Raw genomic sequence first — 17431 nt, forward strand, 5'->3', positions numbered from 1 at the left:
TCTGATCAAATCCTGCCAAGATGATAGAAAGGTCTAAGGAATCATCCAGGAACTTGAGGGTGATGCCACATTCATCTTTTCTGACAGCAGGACTGAGACTCATGATTCTGTGTGTGTTCAGTCAATGCTTTGTGGTTCCAGAGGGTGAGTGCTGGGTTTGGAAACAGAGGAAGGAATTAGGACAGCCCCAGGTTCTTTTAAATGTTTGTACAGTCAATGCCTATGCACAACCAAAAATAATTGCTTATTATTTCATAACTTATCCCTCTCCTTATTTGCTCTAAGAACATCATGGGCCCCAGCGAGGAAAGACTTTGCATCTGTCGTAGCTTCTGTGCATGACAGAATCTGAAAAGAAACTTAAGGTGAATAGCTGATGAGTGGGGGAGTCCCATAATATTTCTTGGTCTTGATCAACCACTTTAGATTTTGTGTGTATTGGTCCACAGTTGCAGATGATGCACAGTTTTCACATGTGTATTAGTTTTCAGACAAGCTTAAGTTTTCAACTTTCACTTTGTTTACTGATGCTTAGTGTGAATGAACAGTAAATACCCTGATCATGGTATGATTCTAGTGGAGTTGCATTTCATCAAGCAAGAAAGCTATTTCAACAAATGGGTTACAGGACACACTAAAATCTGAGATTTGGGATCCACAATACATGGTATTCATATTTTTCAATTTTGAGAATTTCATTAGCAAAATATTTAATACATACAAATTTATTTGGGGCCTCCTACTTCACAGCTATGATCCCCACGGCTAGCCATTGGAACTTAGTAACATCCAGCTCCAGCATTAACAAGATGTTTCACCTTAAACATTATATCGAGATAAAAAAGATTCATTTGGAAACCCATCACATATGTATTCACAGGTGGCGGGTGTGGGTCATTGCATTTGGATTAAAAAGCAAATGTCTCTCTATACATGAGAGGTCACTGGCTGGTATAAGGCAAAATCTTTTCACTGTTCGGCATAATTAAAATATTCCAACAGTGGTTTCAGTAATTTAAAAATCACGGTATTGTTGTAATATTTTTCTAGGCTTCAGGAGCTCACCATTGTTTGGCCCAATCAAATCTGGGAACACTGGAGAAGTTATCACCCATCAAGGTAATTACTTTCAAGTTGAAATAATTACTCTATCAATGTTAATGGTCTTTCAACTTCAATAAAGCACTCACCTGCCGATAATCACGGCTAACCTCTTGCTCTAATGCAATTCCCTCTCTATTTAGTAGGTTATATTACAGCCGTTACAGTGGTCACTTGTCCTGAACAGCTGCTGAATTTCACTTTGATCGGCTGTGAACCATAAAAGAATTGGTCATCTGTGTATGATTCCCCCTCACCCAGAAGCCCTTGCAGAGCTCAGAACGTGATCTCTTGGCTACAAAGGGGGATTCGGGAGCAGCCATCTTGTCTCAGGTACTGGTGACTTTCCACTGGCGACAAGAGCCCTGGAGTTCAATTAGCTTCTGCCCTTCACTGCCATTTACAGCTTGCTGTCTCTGCTAAATAGTGTATATTCTGAATTTACGGCCTGGGCCTGTTTAGAGTGTGGGAGAGTTCCTTTTACTTTCATATATATATGTGTGTGTGTGTGTGTTCATATCCATATATTATTTATTTATTTATTTTTGGGGTTAAAAGTCACATAATATAAAACATACTATTTTAACCATCTGGAACTATGCAGGTCAGCACTAGGTACTTCCACATTGTGAAAGTTCTCACATCGTCCATCTCCTGAATTTTTATCTTCTTAAACTGAAACTCTTTCCCCATTAAACTCTAATCCCCTCTCCCCTTCCCAGGCATCTATCAATGTACTTTCTGACTCTATGAATTTTGACTATCCTAAGTATATTGTAATAAATGGAATCAGTGTTTGTTAACAAGGCTCTGAGAAAATCTTGGTGTCTAAATAGAGCTTCCTTATAATTCAGTTAAAGAGAAGGAAAAAAACAACATACCTGAGTTAAAGGGCAAACAGACGGGTCAGGACTAAACCTCAGGGAGATGAAAAGCATATTCTCGCTTTGGGAAACTTAGGAAGGAAATAGAGTCTAGCCCAATATCTGAGATATTACCTGGAAATTAACTGTAAGGTAAGAGGAAATGTTTAAACTTGCAAGCTCAGCATTTTGTTGCAAGGTAAGGCCTGCTTAAAAGAAACACAACCTAAGTTTTCCCAAAGGGGCTTCTTAGGTGGCTCAGTAGGTACAGAATCTGCCAGCCAGTGCAGGACATGCAGGAGACCTGGGTTTGATTCCTGGGTCTGGAAAATCCCCTGGAGTAGGAAATGGCAACACACTCCAATATTCTTGCCTGGAAATTCCATGGACAGAGGAGTCGGACAGGCTAGAGTCCAAAGGGTCACCCATGGGGTCACAGAGTTGAACATGACTGAACACAGCACAGAACATAGTTTCTCCGGTCATGACAAAATTCATATAGTTGCTTTACCCAAACCTAATATTTTCTACATTTGCTCATTTTTTAAAGCCTCTGTTATTTCAAAATAATAGGATATCTGAAGTTTTATAGCCTAATTATATTGTTATTTCCAGTCTTAAAGTATTTTGCATATGCATTAATTTATTTAGCCTTTAGACAGTCCTGTGAGGTAAGTAACACTATAGTTCAAACTTGACAATTAAATAGGATGCTGGATCCATTTGAAGTTTAACAGTGTGATCATTTGAGGAGAGAAGTGGACATTGTGGGACTTTCAAGTAGAAGATTCAACATACTGTAGAAAGCAGAATCAACAGAACTTAGTAAAAGATTGGATATGGAAGTAAAGTAGAGGGCTCAAGCCCCACAACTTATGGTGTGGCTTAAGCAACTAGGAAGATGATGGAGCCATTTAGCTATGTAACAGGGTGTGCTGCAGAATAATGACTAGAGTTTAGAAAAGTATGTGGTCAGTACGGAGCTCCTGCCTACTGAGAAACCTGTATGCAGGTCAGGAAGCAACAGTTAGAACTGGACATGGAAAAATGAACTGGTTCAAAATTGGGAAAGGAATATGTCAAGGCTGTATATTGTCACTCTGCTTATTTAACTTATATGTAGAGTACATCATGTGAAATGCTGGGCTGGATGAAGCACAATCTGGAATCAAGATTGCCAGGAGAAATATCAATAACCTCAGATATGCAGATGACACCACCCTTATGGAAGAAAGTGAAGAGGAACTAAAAAGCCTCTTGATGAAAGTGAAAGAGGAGGGTGAAAAAGCTGGCTTAAAACTCAGCATTCAGAAAACTAAGATCATGGCATCTGGTCCCATCACTTCATGGCAAATAGATGGGAAAAAGGTGAAACAGTGACAGATTTTATTTTCTTGGGCTCCAAAATCAATGTGGACAGTGACTGCAGCCACGAAATTAAAGATGCTTGCTCCTTGGAAGAAAAGCTATGACAAACCTAGATAACATATTAAAACGAAGAGATATCACTTAGCTGACAAAGGTCTATATAGTCAAAGCTATGGTTTTTCTAGTAGTCATGTACAGATGTGAGAGTTGGATCATAAAGAAGGCTGAGTGCCAAAGAATTGATGCTTTCGAATTGTGGTGCTGGAGAAGACTCTTGAGAGTCCCTTGGACAGTGAGAATACCAAATTAGTCAATCCTAAAGGAAATCAACCCTGATTATTCATTGGAAGGAGTGATATTGAAAATGAAACTCCAATATTTTGGACATCTGATGTGAAGAGCTGACTCACTGGCAAAGACCCTGATGATGGGAAAGATTGAGGGCAGGAGGAGAAGGGGTGACAGAGGATGAGACGGTTGGATGGCATCACTGACTCAATGTTTGACATAAGTTTGAGCAAGCTCCTGAAGGACAGGGAAGCCTGGTGTGCTGCAGTCCAGGGGGTTGTGAAGAGCTGGACATGACTTAACAACTGAATAACAATGCAGCTCTGCTGGAAGTGCTAGGCAAACGTCTGCATGACTTACAGAAAGTATCAGCTTTACATCTTCAAGTTCATCTTCCCTCTGAAGATCTATTTAAGACAACTTATATAAGAGAAGATCCAGGTTTATGAAAAGCAAGTTCCAGAGAGGAATTCTGTAGGGCAGTTTCTCCAGGTTATCTCATTACCACTTGAGAGAGGGAGGGGAAGTGCTCCACATTCCTCTCTCGGGCATATGAAGGACATCCTAGATCAGGGGTTCCCAGCCTCCAGGATCTAATGCCTGATGATCTGAGGTGGAGCTGATATAATAATAACAGAAATAAAGTGCACAATAAATGTAACGTGCTTGAATCATCCTGAAGCCATTCCCCCCATGCCAGTCTGTGGGAAAACTGTCTTCCACAAAACTGGTACCTGATGTCAAAAAGGTACCACTGCCCTGGAGAACATCAGGAAGAAATTGAGGGTGCCTGCAAAAAAGGCAAGATGGACCTTCCACTCTCTTTAAGAGGCCAGCTATGGAGGTAAAGAGACGTATAGGGTAATTTTTATGCAGCCACCAAGGTGAAGAAGGGTCTTCTGAGATTCTTACGTGATCCCAGGATTTGGGGACCATGGCCTAACACAGAAGCTGATACCTGCTTCTCATTCAATGAATTCTCAAGTTCTGAGGCTGGCTGGGTCTCACCCAGTGGTAAAGCAAGTAGAGAAGATAGTGCTGGACTAGTTGTACTTTCCTTTTAAAATAGAACATCTTTTCCATAAGCCTATGAATGTCAAGAAAGGAATGAGTTTTGCTAACATGCTAGGTACTAATATTGGCTGACATTTTGGGAGAGGGGAACCTACAAGTAGAAGGCTGTGGGTGGATCTTTGGGGGCAGTAATGGACAAAGGTGCAAGAAATTTGCCAAGGAGTGTGTTGCCTGCATCAGGAACTGTGAAGCATGGAATTTCCAATGGGAGACCTCTATGTAACCCATTAAAAAAAAAAAAATCCCATGAGACACTTACACATCTGAAGGCAATGGTAGATGGACCGGAACAATATTAGGCTCTGCCTCTTTTAGTTTAATTTTATCTTTTCTACCATGACCCTCGGGAAATCAACAAGAACAAAAGAAATAAAAATGGACATGCCTTCTATTCCCCACTGTTGATGCCTTAACACAAGTCAGGCTTTAGACTGGATTTAGACTGGATTTTTTAGCATACAAATGAGTCTTGATTATCAAAACTGGGTGGTCTTTGTCACTGAAAGTGACTGGAAAACCATGGAACTTGCTCTAGACCTCTCATGAGCAAGGAAGGAAGTCCTGATAAAGCTTGTGGAATAAAGTGGTTGGAGATAAGTAAGACCCTTCCAAGGAACTAGTTACACAAGTCTAAGACTTACATGTTTTTTATGCCCAATAATACTGAGCAAGTAGATTGGTTAGGTATTAGGGTAGGGTAGGGTAGGGCATTAGAAAAAAGCAGAAAGATAACAGAAGCCTAATAGATGAACAGTTAAGAGCAAACAAAGTTCTTTACAATAAAAAACAGGTTGTACCAACACGTTGTTTTGTGTGACATCTACTCTGCCATATTTTGTATCAGAATGAATGATGTTATTACTCATATTCTATAATGTGAAAGTCCCAACTGACACAGAAAGTAAGGCTATTGTTTTTATCACTATTTTTTCTTGATTTTGGAACAACAGTCACCAAAGTAGTCTTTTTAGATAACTGTATTTCCCAAAGCATTTCTTTTGACTTATCAGTGGATCTGGGGAAAAATGCCAAGAACAATCAAATTTAAGAGCTCCAACTAATTCAAGATCATATGTAAAGAGCAATAATATTTTACACTAGACTAAGCCAAAATGAAAATGGGATTGAAAATAAATCATTGATTTATTCACAAACTCCCTATCTTATGGCAATTATAAAGAGTCTCATTTTTTCCCCCTTACATATCTACTTAATGGTAAAGAGATTTGCAACAACCACACGGGGACGTTTTGAATGCTTCCTCTGTGACATTGGGCAAGGAAGTTTGGCAATTAGAATCTAGAAACTAGAGTCTGTAATTCTGGATTTTATTTCCAGATCGGAAGCCAACTTTTAGTGACCCATATAATTTGCTTACTCCTCAGCACCGCATGCTTGATTCTACGTACAGAGGGAGGGACCATCTATCTTTCAGGGGACTGGGCAAGTGTCTAATCTGGGCTTGATGTTTTCTAACCCTGTGGGGTGAACAGGGATACAGTGACAGCACAGACTAACAGGTAAACCACTTTTGCCTTTCTGTCCCACGTTATTTTTGCCAGCGTGATGGCAGGTGCCAGGGAGAAAAAGCAAACACATCTGAATGGTGGCAACAGTACCGCCAACCTCGCCAGGAGTGTTCCCTGTAAATACCACCATGGAACTCTCCTGTGCCAAGCAAGGCTACATGCAGTTTCTCTCCTGACACCACACAATTCATCACCGAGTTAATTGGGAGGGGGCTTAAGGACTTCTACCTAAAGCTGGTTTTCAGTACAGGAGGGGCTAGGTTTGAAGAGATCCTAAGGAACTAGATATCTCTCTCTTCCCCTTAGGAGAATCTCTGTAGGTCCAGAGATGAAACTTTTCATGTGATTAGGAGAGAAGCCGGTGATACATTAAACGCCATACTCTTTCCATTTCGTCTCTCCTGCTGCCTCTGCTGCTGCTGCTCCTGCCAACACATATGCTCTCCACCCCCATGGAGGGCCCCCACTGCCAGTTCTCCATCCACTGCCACCATCAGGAGGACTCATGCATTCATTGCACCTGTTTTATGAGGCTCTCCCAGCTACGTCCACCTGTCTATAAACAGCTCTGGGGGGACTCTGGGAAAAGTTAGTGATGGCACGACTCTACACACAATTTATTGGTGACTTCTCGTGGAGGGATGGGATCCCAAGAGAAACAAGAGAGGCATTAGTGACACCTTTTGCAAGTCTGGGAACTGGATTGCAATCCTGGATGGTGGGGATGGATTCTGTATCTCACAAATTGAAAATGTAGTTCCTTTGCTCTGGTGTATTTCAGCCACAGCTGTCAATGAAACAAAAAGTTGGAAAATATCCTAGGAGAGGCACAGAAATGGAAAGAGGCAGTAAAGACATTTAGTTGATGTAGGAATTGGAAAAACAGTGAGTAGAGCCAGGAAGGCTATAGAGAGCTTTAAAAGTAAATCACCACAGAAATGGTAAGAACCTAACAGAAGCAGAAAACTAAGAAGTGGCAAGAACACACAGAAGAACTATACAAGAAAAGTCTTAATGACTTTGATAACCATGATGGTGTGGTCACTCACCTAGAACCAGACATCCTGGAGTGTGAAGTCAAGTGGGCCTTAGGAAGCAGTACTATGAACAAAGCTATTGGAGGTGATGGAATTCTAGCTGAACTATTTCAATTCATAAAAGATGATGCTATGAAAGTGTTGCACTCAATATATCAGCAAATCTGGAAAACTCAGCAGTGGCCACAGGACTGAAAAAGGCCAGTTTTCATTCAAATCCCAAATAAAGGCAATGCCAAAGAATCGCCACACAATTACACTCACTTCATATGCTAGCAAGGTTATGTGCAAAATCCTTCCAGCTATGTTTCAGCAGTTTGTGAACTGAGAATTTCCAGATGTACAACCTAGGTTTGGAAAAGGCAGAGGAACCAGAGATCAAATTGCCAACATTTATTGGATCATGGAGAAAGCAAAGGAGTTCCAGAAAAAATATGTACTTCTGTTTCATTGACTACATTAACTGTATGGATCACAACAAACTTTGGAAAATTCTTTCACCTGTCTCCTGAGAAACTTGTATGCAGGTCAAAAAGCAACAGTTAGAACTGAATAGGGAACAATGGACTAGTTCAGAATTGGGAAAGGAGTACATTAAGGCTATATATTAACACCCTGCTTATTTAACTTATATGCAAAGTACATCATGCAAAATGCTGGGCAGGATGGATGGATTCACAAGCTGGAATCAAGATAGATGGAAGAAATATTAACAACCTCAGATATGCAAATGATATCACTCTAACAGCAGAAAGTGAAGAGGAACTAAAGAGCTTCTTAATCAAGGTAAAAGAGGGGAGAGAAAAAGCTGACTTGAAACTCAACATTCAAAAAACTAAGATCATGGCATCCAGTCCCATCACTTCACAGCAAATAGATGAGGAAAATGTGGAAGCATTGCAAGATTTTATTTTCCTGGGCTCCAAAATCACTGTGGATGGTGACTGCAGCCATGAAATTAAAAGACACTTGCTGATTGGAAGGAAAGCTATGACAAACCTAGATAACATATTAAAAATCAGAGATATCACTTTGCTGACAAAGGTCCAAGTAGTCAAAGCTATGATTTTTCCAGTAGTCATGTATGGATGGGAGAATTGGATCATAAAGAAGGCTAAGCACTGAAGATTTGATGCTTTCGAACTATGGTGCTGGAGAAGACTCTTTTAAGAGTCCCTTGGACTGCAAGGAGATGAAACCTGTCAATCCTAAAGAAATCAATTCTGAATATTCTTTGGAAGGACTGATGCTGAGCTGAAGCTCCAACACTTTGGCCACTTGATGTGAAGAGCTGATTTATTGGGAAAGACCCTGATGCTTAGGTTGAAGGCAAAAGGAGAAGGAGGGGGCAGAGTATGAGATGGTTAGATAGCGTCACTGACTCGAACGACATGAATTTGAGCCAACTCAGGGGAGACTGTGGAGGACAGAGGAGCCTGGCATGCTATAGTCCATGGGGTCTCAAAGAGTTGGATATGACTTAGCAATTGAAAAACAACATCAACACATGAGCAGCAGAAACTCAGAAGCAAAGAAACTTATAAGCCTGAAATGCCTAGTAGTAAAAAATCTGTGTTTCAGACTTGACTACTCTCTTCCCTCAGAGTCTCTGCCCAATAGCCCAGCTGCATGACAGACTTCTCTCATACAGTAGAAGGTAGTACAGAGTATTGGCAAATTGAATGGAGTACTCAATGACTATTTGCCCAATTGGATTGAATGGCCAATAGCATGTTCTTGACCCTGAGGGTCCAATATACTAGTATAGAAAGAAGTAATGTATTTTGAATAGGAAGAGATGAATCTCAAATATAGGAAGAGGGATTTGGATAGGCTAAAAGGAACATTCTTCTCTGATAATGAGGAATTGGAAAGAAGAACCTCTAGAATCTCCTTCTTTAGGTATCTTTAAACAATGTTCTCTTGGGGACGTAGGAATGGATGAAACTCAAAGACAAGAGTCTGTTTTCCTGATTACTTCTTTCAAAGATGTCAGTCCATAAAGAGTCATGGGAACTTGGTCTAGTGACCATCATGTCATAACTCTAGCCTGATTGCTTTGTGGAATATGTCCTTGATTGCTAAAAAGTTCAAATGGGACTTTTCTTGATGACTCTATTTCCTCTTGGGATATTCAGGGACAAAGATCCAGATTTTGGAGGACCACTTTGAACACACACACACATACATACACTCAAAAGCAGAATGCAGAAATACTGTTTCTCAATTATTCTGGCTCTTATTTTTAACACTGCAAAGATTAATCTTTAGAAACATGGAGGAATGAAACAATATTGGTCTGGTAGATGAATGTTGGGGAAGGCCCATATACTAAGAGACATGCAAGACTTAAAGCTTGAGGCTATAAACCTTCCTCTTTTGAAGGAACTTTTTAGCATGATAAAAACAGAGCCAAACAGATTAAATAAAGAACATAGTTCATTGAATACTTTGAGTATTGTGCTGTAAAATGAAACTGGATATGAAGGGGTGAGGGCTTCCCAGGTAGCTCAGTGGTAAAGAATCCGCCTGCCAATGTAAGAGAAGCAGGAGAAGTGGGTTCAATCCTTGGGTCGGGAAGATCCACTGGAGAAGGGAATGGAAGCCCACTCCAGTATTCTTGCCTGGGAAAGCCCACAATCAAAGGAGACTGGCGGGCTGCAGTCCATGGGGTTGCAGAGTCGGACACGACGAGCAAATAAACAACGACGTGGAGGGATGACTTAGAGGCTAAGTCATGTTGGAATTCCAGTAGAACTTTCTGAGGGATTAAATGTTTAGGCTCATATCTATGAAAGCCATATCTAAAAGATTAGAAGTTTAATAATTGATATATTGATGCTGTCAATAAAATATATTTAAATTAAGATGTCTCATTCAGAAAGCTCCTGTCAAGGATTTTCCAGTATTCTTTCAGGGTGGAAGTTGAGGACATGAATACAAGGGTATGGTGGGTGATAGATTTCCCCATGGATCACATAACTAAAAAAGAACTTCTACGCTTAAGAATGTTGCCTCTAATCTTATAATGAGGGCACTGTTAAATGTAATATAACAGACTCCGATGATATATAAATTAAGTGTCAAATAAAAAATAAATTCTTAACTCTAAATATAAGTGAAGATTTCTTTCTGATATAAATTTCAGCAAAATCTTTTTTGGATCCACCTCCTTGAGTAATGAAAATAAAAACAAAAAGAAATGGGACCAAATCAAACTTACAAGCTTTTGCACAGCAAAGGAAACCCTAAACAAAATGAAAAGCGAACCCACAGAATGGGAGAAAATATTTGCAAATGAAGTGACTGACAAGGGATTAAACTCCAAAATTTAGAAACAGCTCATGCAGCTCTATATAAAAAAATAAACAACCTAATCAAAAAATGGGCAGAACATCTAAATAGACATTTCTCCAAAGAAGACATACAAATGGCCAAGAGGTGTATAAGAGATGCTCAACACTGATAATTATTAGAGATATGCAAATAAAAATTAGTGTCACCTCACACCAGTCTGAGTGGCCAACATCAAACATTCTATTAACAATATATGCTGGAGAGAATGTGGAGAAAGGGACCCTTTTTATACTGCTCATGGGTATATAAACTGGTACAGCCACTATGGAGAACAGTATGGAGGTTCCTTGCAAAACTAAAAATAAAACTACCATATGATCCAGCAATCCCATTCCTGGGCATTCAAGTTTTCTAATTTGGAAAGACACAAGCACCCCAATATCCACTGCAGTACTATTTACAATATCCAAGACACAGAAGCAACCTAAATGTCCTCTGAGAGAGGAAAGGATATGGAAGATGAGGTACAACATACAAGGGACTGTTACTCAGCCATAAAAAAATGAAAGAGTGACATTTGCCACAACGTAGATGGACTTAGAGATCAAGGTTCTAAGTGAAGTCAGAGAAAGACAAATGTGTGGAAATGTATTCCACTTATATGTGGAATATAAAAAAAGAGATACAAATGACCTTATTTGCAAAACATAAACAGACTCACAGACTCACAGAACAAATTTATGGTTACCAAAGATGAAATGTAGGGGAGGAAGGGTGAATTAGGAGCTTGGGATTAACATATTCAAACTATATATAAAATATAAAGCCTTGCTGATAGTCAACAAGGACCTACTGTATAGCACAGGAACTCTACTCAACATTCTGCAATTACTTACATGGGAAAAAATGGATATATGAAATACATGACTGAATCACTTTGCTGCGCACCTGAGACTAACACAACATTGTAAATTATCTATATTCCAATATAAAACAAAAGTTAAGTTAAAAATGAAGATTTCTTTAATTAATACATTGCTTATTTCTTAGTCATATGAGAAATCTGAACATTGAATAGTGAGAAAATATTACATTCTATTCATTTATGAAGATCTTCTGGAGTTTCATTAAAATATGTTTGCCTCACCTTATTTAGGTATTTTGGGTATCCTCTATAAGATAACCTTTATGTAAATTGGGCTTCCAAAACTGGAAACATAGAAAATGATCCGGCCTTTGAAAATGATGCTTTGTGTTGTCCAGTTTTTCTTCCTTGTGAGGGGTTTTCATATTTAGGACAGTCATCGCACATTTTGAAAACCATGTGTATTTCACTCCCAAGACCACAATGTTTCATCTGTCCCATGAAACCCCTTCAGTCTTAGGGTTTCCTGCTGACCTCCCAGAGCACATCTTTCAGTCTTTCCTATTTTGTTAATATCTGCTATCTGCCCATTATTCTGCTCAATGCTGGGGAGAGTCAGGGCTGCCAACTAATATCTATGAGACATAATTTGATTAATTTGGGGTTTTACAGATCTTTACTAAAATTAAATTTTTTTAAATAAAATAATAATAAATAATTATTAGAAAAAATAAAAAAAATAGAGAATTACATGAAGCAAAATGTAAAACTGTCTCCTCTCTCTATAGGTAGCCTTATTGATAAGGGCAGAGAAATTCCTTGTCCCAATATATCTCCTCTCTATACTTACAATATTCTAGAAAATTTTATACAAATAGAATCACATTTACAAACTTTCCAGAGCATTTCTTGTTTAACACTTTTGATGTATGATTTTTTCATGGGTTGTGGCTTGTGGCCAGTAGGTGGTGGGGTTTGGGATCTGAATCCCAGTGTGGTGAATATTATGGGCTGTAACCCACTACTTCGCTTACTTTTTAGTGTTCAGTTCTCATCTCTGCAATATCATAAGAGAGAAAGCTCCCTGAGAGAAGGACCATCCTGTTTTTTGTATCTCCTATAGAACATAAGGCTATGCCAGGTACAAAGAAAGCTCTCAGGAGATAGAAGGTAAATTGAATTAAGTGGTGGAATGGGCCAGAGGAGGCCAACCCTGACAAATCACCATTAAGTTATAGTGCATGTGATATATATGTATAACCATATCTATTTATCTAGATAGGTATATCTAGAAATTAAATTTTCTTTTTCCTCAAAGAGTCAATAATATCATATTTACATATGTGACATGTCTAATTTTATCTGAGCTTCATCCCTGTGAGGTGCAGAGGGAAACATTTAATACTTTTATTTAATGGGTCTGAAAGTCATGCAAAGAGAGATCAGTTATTTTTTGGCAGTAACACAGATTAACTATGATCTGAACACTGGTCTCCAGTATCTCCTATACTTAGTTCAGTATCCTGTCCCCATGACTACTTTGCAACTTTTGCACTTAAAAATTCCCATATATTTGAGCATCAAGTAAAGAAAAATGATAAGCCAGCTAAGAAAATTAATGTCAACATATTAACCATATAAGTACCTGTTCTTATACACAATGGAATATTTCAGCCATAAAAAGGAACAAAATTGGGTTAAATGTACAGCCATGGATAGACATAGAGACTGTCATATAGAATGAAGTCAGAAAGAGAGAAACATATATTAATGCAAATATGTGGAATCTAGGAAAATAGTACAGGTGATCTAATTTGCAAAGCAGATATTGAGACACAGACATAGAGATCAAGCATATGGATACCAAGGGTGAAGGGAGGCGTGATAGGAGGAATCGGGAGATTGGGATTGTCATATATACACTATTGATGCTATGCATGAAATAGATAACCAAAGGGAAAACAATAGATAACAAACAAGAACCTACTTTATAACACAGGGAACTCTACTCCACGCTCTGTGGTGACCTAAATGAGAAAGGAAATCCAAAAAAGAGGGGATATATGTATATGTCTAGCTGGACCATAAAGAAGGCTGAGCACTGAAGAATTGATACTTTTGAATCGTGGTGCTGGAAAAGACTCTTAATAGTCCTTGGATAGCAAGGAGATCAAAACAGCCAATCCTGAAGGAAATCAATCCTGAATATTCACCGAAAGGACTGATGCTGAAGCTGATGCTCTAATATTTTGGCCACCTGACGTGAAGAGCCAACTCATTGGCAAAGACCCTGATGCTGGGAAAGACTGAAGGCAAAAAGAGAAGGGGACATCAGAGGATGAGATGGTTAGATAGCATCACCAACTCAATGGACATAAGTTTGAGAAAGTTCCAGGAGATAGTGAAGTTCCAGGCTTCCTTTCATCAGGGAAGCCTGGTGAGCTACAATTCATGGGGTTGCAAAGAGTCGGACATGATTTAGCAATTGAACCACAACAATAGCTAATTCACTTTGCTGTGTAGTAGAAACTATTAATAACAGAACATTGTAAAGCAGGTACACCTCAATAAAAATTAATTTAAAAAATCTAAGTACCTGTTATTCTTTTTTTTTCTTTTTTCTAAAGTTCTTACCATCACTGTGAAAGCATGCACAGCAGAGAAGTTCAAGGTCGGGTCATCAGTTTTCTGTTGGTAAACCACACGATACTGGAAGATGATGCCATTGGGAGAGTCTGGCTCAGTCCAGTTCAGCAGAACTGAATGGGCACTGGTGACTTGAGCCCAAGGTGCCGGGAAATCTTGAGGTGGGGCTTCCAGAGTCCGTGCTGACGACCACAGACTCTCCACAGAGCCCCTGGAGTTACAGGCTCTGACCCGATACTCATAGAGCGTGAAAGGCCTCAAAGTGTCTGCATTGTCAATAAATTCAAGGGCTCCTTCTGACCAGACAAACACAAGGGATTCCTCTTCAATGCCAGTAGGACGTCTGAAAGGAAACCAGAAAGGAATCAGTGACACCTCACACTCAAGAAGGTTTGTGGACAGAGTAAGAAATTGCTTTTTAGAAGAATTTGTTACAAACTCAATTTTTCAATAGTCCCGTTAACCAAAATGAACATGGTAAGTCTAACAATAGGAGTTTGCTTTGGAACTCTTTAAAGGGTAAAAGTCCAATTTATTTCAGATGGCTTCTCCAAAATCTAAGTAAAAAGCAGAGTATGCTCAAAAAATTATTTCAACTATCTAAGAAAGGAATTTAGTCCCATCTTTAGATTTTACTAATGTCAAAACTAGGGCTCATGAAATCAGACAGAAAAAAACAAAGCCATTGTTGTTAGAATGACCCCCAATATGTGATATGGTATTTTATTTGGAACAGATACTTGCTAATTTGGGTATAAAATCATGATGTAGATCTGACCAGAATGGGAAGTTTCCAAGGAATTGCGGTTGGTCTCTTTCTGGGTTACCAGCATCTGAACCCAGTAAGCTCAATAAAACTTTTTTAAAAAATTAAAGTATAGTTAATTTACAAAGGTGACTTAATTTCTACTATACAGCAAAGTGATTCAGTACATTCTTTTTTATATCCATTTCCATTACGGTATATCTGAGAATGTTGAATATAGCTCTCTGTGCTCTACAGTAGGACCTTGTTGTTTATCTATTCTATATATAACGGTTTGCATCTACTAACCCCAAACTTCCAGTCCAAATAATTTTTTGAATGAACGGCCCAAAGACATATAATTCCATGGCTTTTCTGCATCTTTGCCTCATCTCTATCAACTCTTCCTTCCTATGAGGTTAAGTATTCTAGATTGGGGAAGAATTGTACACAAGGGATGACCCTTTCCTCGTTTCGCTTCATCTCCAGTTGAGAAGAGATTGATGAATACATCAGTATTTTCCAGGCTCTTAGGGGTATTTAATTAACTCACTCTTCAGATGCTGGCATGTTCACATACTGCCATATCAGATTAACCATCAAAATGGAAAGGGTTATTAAGACAAAGTAAATGACAGTATCTTTCAAGAAAAGGCAGGATATTTAAAACCTTTGGCTTTGAGAATATGATGATCCTCAAGTTGATAAGTCACTATGACCTAGGAAAGAGCAATGACAGTCTACCTGCTGGAGGCTGTGGAGAATTCACAGATAATCACAGTGACCTGCAATTATTGCTCAACAACCCACCTCATTATTCCTTGCCAGACTCTGCACCCAGTATAGGTGTGCAGGGTGTGGCCTTTGTACTTGCTGCTGATACCAGGTACCAGGTGCGTCAGTGGGATGGATCATTCTAATGAGGACCAAGGGCTCACAGCCAAAATCTCCTCTCAGTAAGTTTTTCAAAAGGTATTTGCTGAGAACATGATGTAGTAGACAAACACGAACTTTTATGGGAAAATAAAATAGTCTGTTTTGTCTGGCTTCAAACTTTCTATGACAATTGAATGAATTTTTGCAAAAAATTCATGAAGTCCTACATTGAGGTATAGCCATAGTTGTCATAAAACTGACATTCTATTAAAAAAGTAAAGAAAAAACAAAACAAAAAGGAAAAAAAGTAGGAGAAACATAAAAAATAAAAGAACACACACACAATGGGTATTCTTTTTTTTTAATTTACTTTTTTAATTGAAGGATAAGTGCTTTGCAGAATTTTGTTGTTTTCTGTCAAACTTGAACATGAATTAGCCATAAGATATACACATATCCCCTCCCTCCTGAACCTCCCTCCCATCTCCCTTCCCATCCCACCCCTCTAGGTTGATACAGAGCCCCTGAGTTTTCTGAGCCATACAGCAAATTCCCATTGTGGATATTCTTTAAAAAATTGCCTGAAAGTATAAATTTTAAAAATCTGTACTATGTAAGAGATAAAGTATTATGTTAGCCCCAAGTTTATCCACCAAAATAGTTGGAGGATGCAATCTGGTTAAATATTCAGTTCTGATAAGAAATTATTAATATTATAGTGAGGTAACCATGGGAAGGACTGATGCTGAAGCTGAAACTCCAACACTTTGGCCACCTCATGCGAAGAGTTGACTCATTGGAAAAGACTCTGATGCTGGGAGGGATTGGGGGCAGGAGGAGAAGGGGACGACAGAGGATGAGATGGCTGGATGGCATCACCGACTTGATGGACATGAGTTTGCGTGAACTCTGGAAGTTGGAGATGGACAGGGAGGCCTGACACGACAGAGTGACTGAACTGAACTGAACTGAACCATTCCATCTGTGGTATTTAAAAAAAAAAGGACATTTTTATGTTGAATGAATTCTGAATAGAAGATGTTGAATAGGCAACAATTATTTCTAATTTATTTAAGATATAAGCTTCAACTGTTCATTTAACTGGAAGTGTTTCCTCCTGAACAGTCTCTGTGCAGGAAAATCACATTTCCAGTTCTCTCTGAAGAGCCAAATGGTTGTCTCTGCTTAAGTTCATGTGGGAGATACTTCAGTAATTCCCTCTTCTAATTCGAGTTAATTTAATGTTGCTTAACACTTAAGAAGAAAACAAAAATAATTATTAAGCCAGGAACTATATATTTTAAAGAGCATTCATACTTATGTTGTCTTCATGTAGTATAACCTTTACAGAACTCCCTACCCTCTTGGAATGCCAGTAGTTCTTAGCGCTTATCTTCAAAAGCAATTAAAATAAAATCCTATAATTTAATGCATTTCCCATAACAATTTAGAATGAGACTGCCAACCTTACCTCATGAAGAATATTAGAATACTCTGAATTTAAATAAATAACCAGAAACACCTGTAGTCACAGGAGATGGGTTGCAGGCCTTGCCTTGCCACACCATTAAATGACCTTGGGCAAACTCACCTGTATTCTCTAGTTTTCATTTCACTTTGTAAACTGGAGTAAATAATCTTATAGTGCATAATGTCTAGAATTTTGTAAGAATTAAATAATTCTTTTTTAATTATGCACATGAAAATGTAATACATAACACAGAGGAAGTTATCACTGAAAT

General features: G+C 38.8%; 1 protein-coding gene across 1 annotated transcript in view; it reads right to left on the bottom strand.

Moving 5' to 3' along the window:
• The window catches only part of USH2A (usherin), a 930103-nt gene that overhangs the window by 123664 nt on the left and 789008 nt on the right, over positions 1 to 17431 (bottom strand). The window contains exon 60 of the mRNA XM_068986285.1: positions 14057 to 14411. Within this exon, the coding sequence (XP_068842386.1) occupies positions 14057 to 14411 (355 nt within the window). The remainder of the gene's footprint in view (positions 1 to 14056; positions 14412 to 17431) is intronic.

This window comes from Capricornis sumatraensis, chromosome 14 (genome assembly GCF_032405125.1).
Source record: "Capricornis sumatraensis isolate serow.1 chromosome 14, serow.2, whole genome shotgun sequence".
Classification (NCBI taxonomy): domain Eukaryota; kingdom Metazoa; phylum Chordata; class Mammalia; order Artiodactyla; family Bovidae; genus Capricornis; species Capricornis sumatraensis.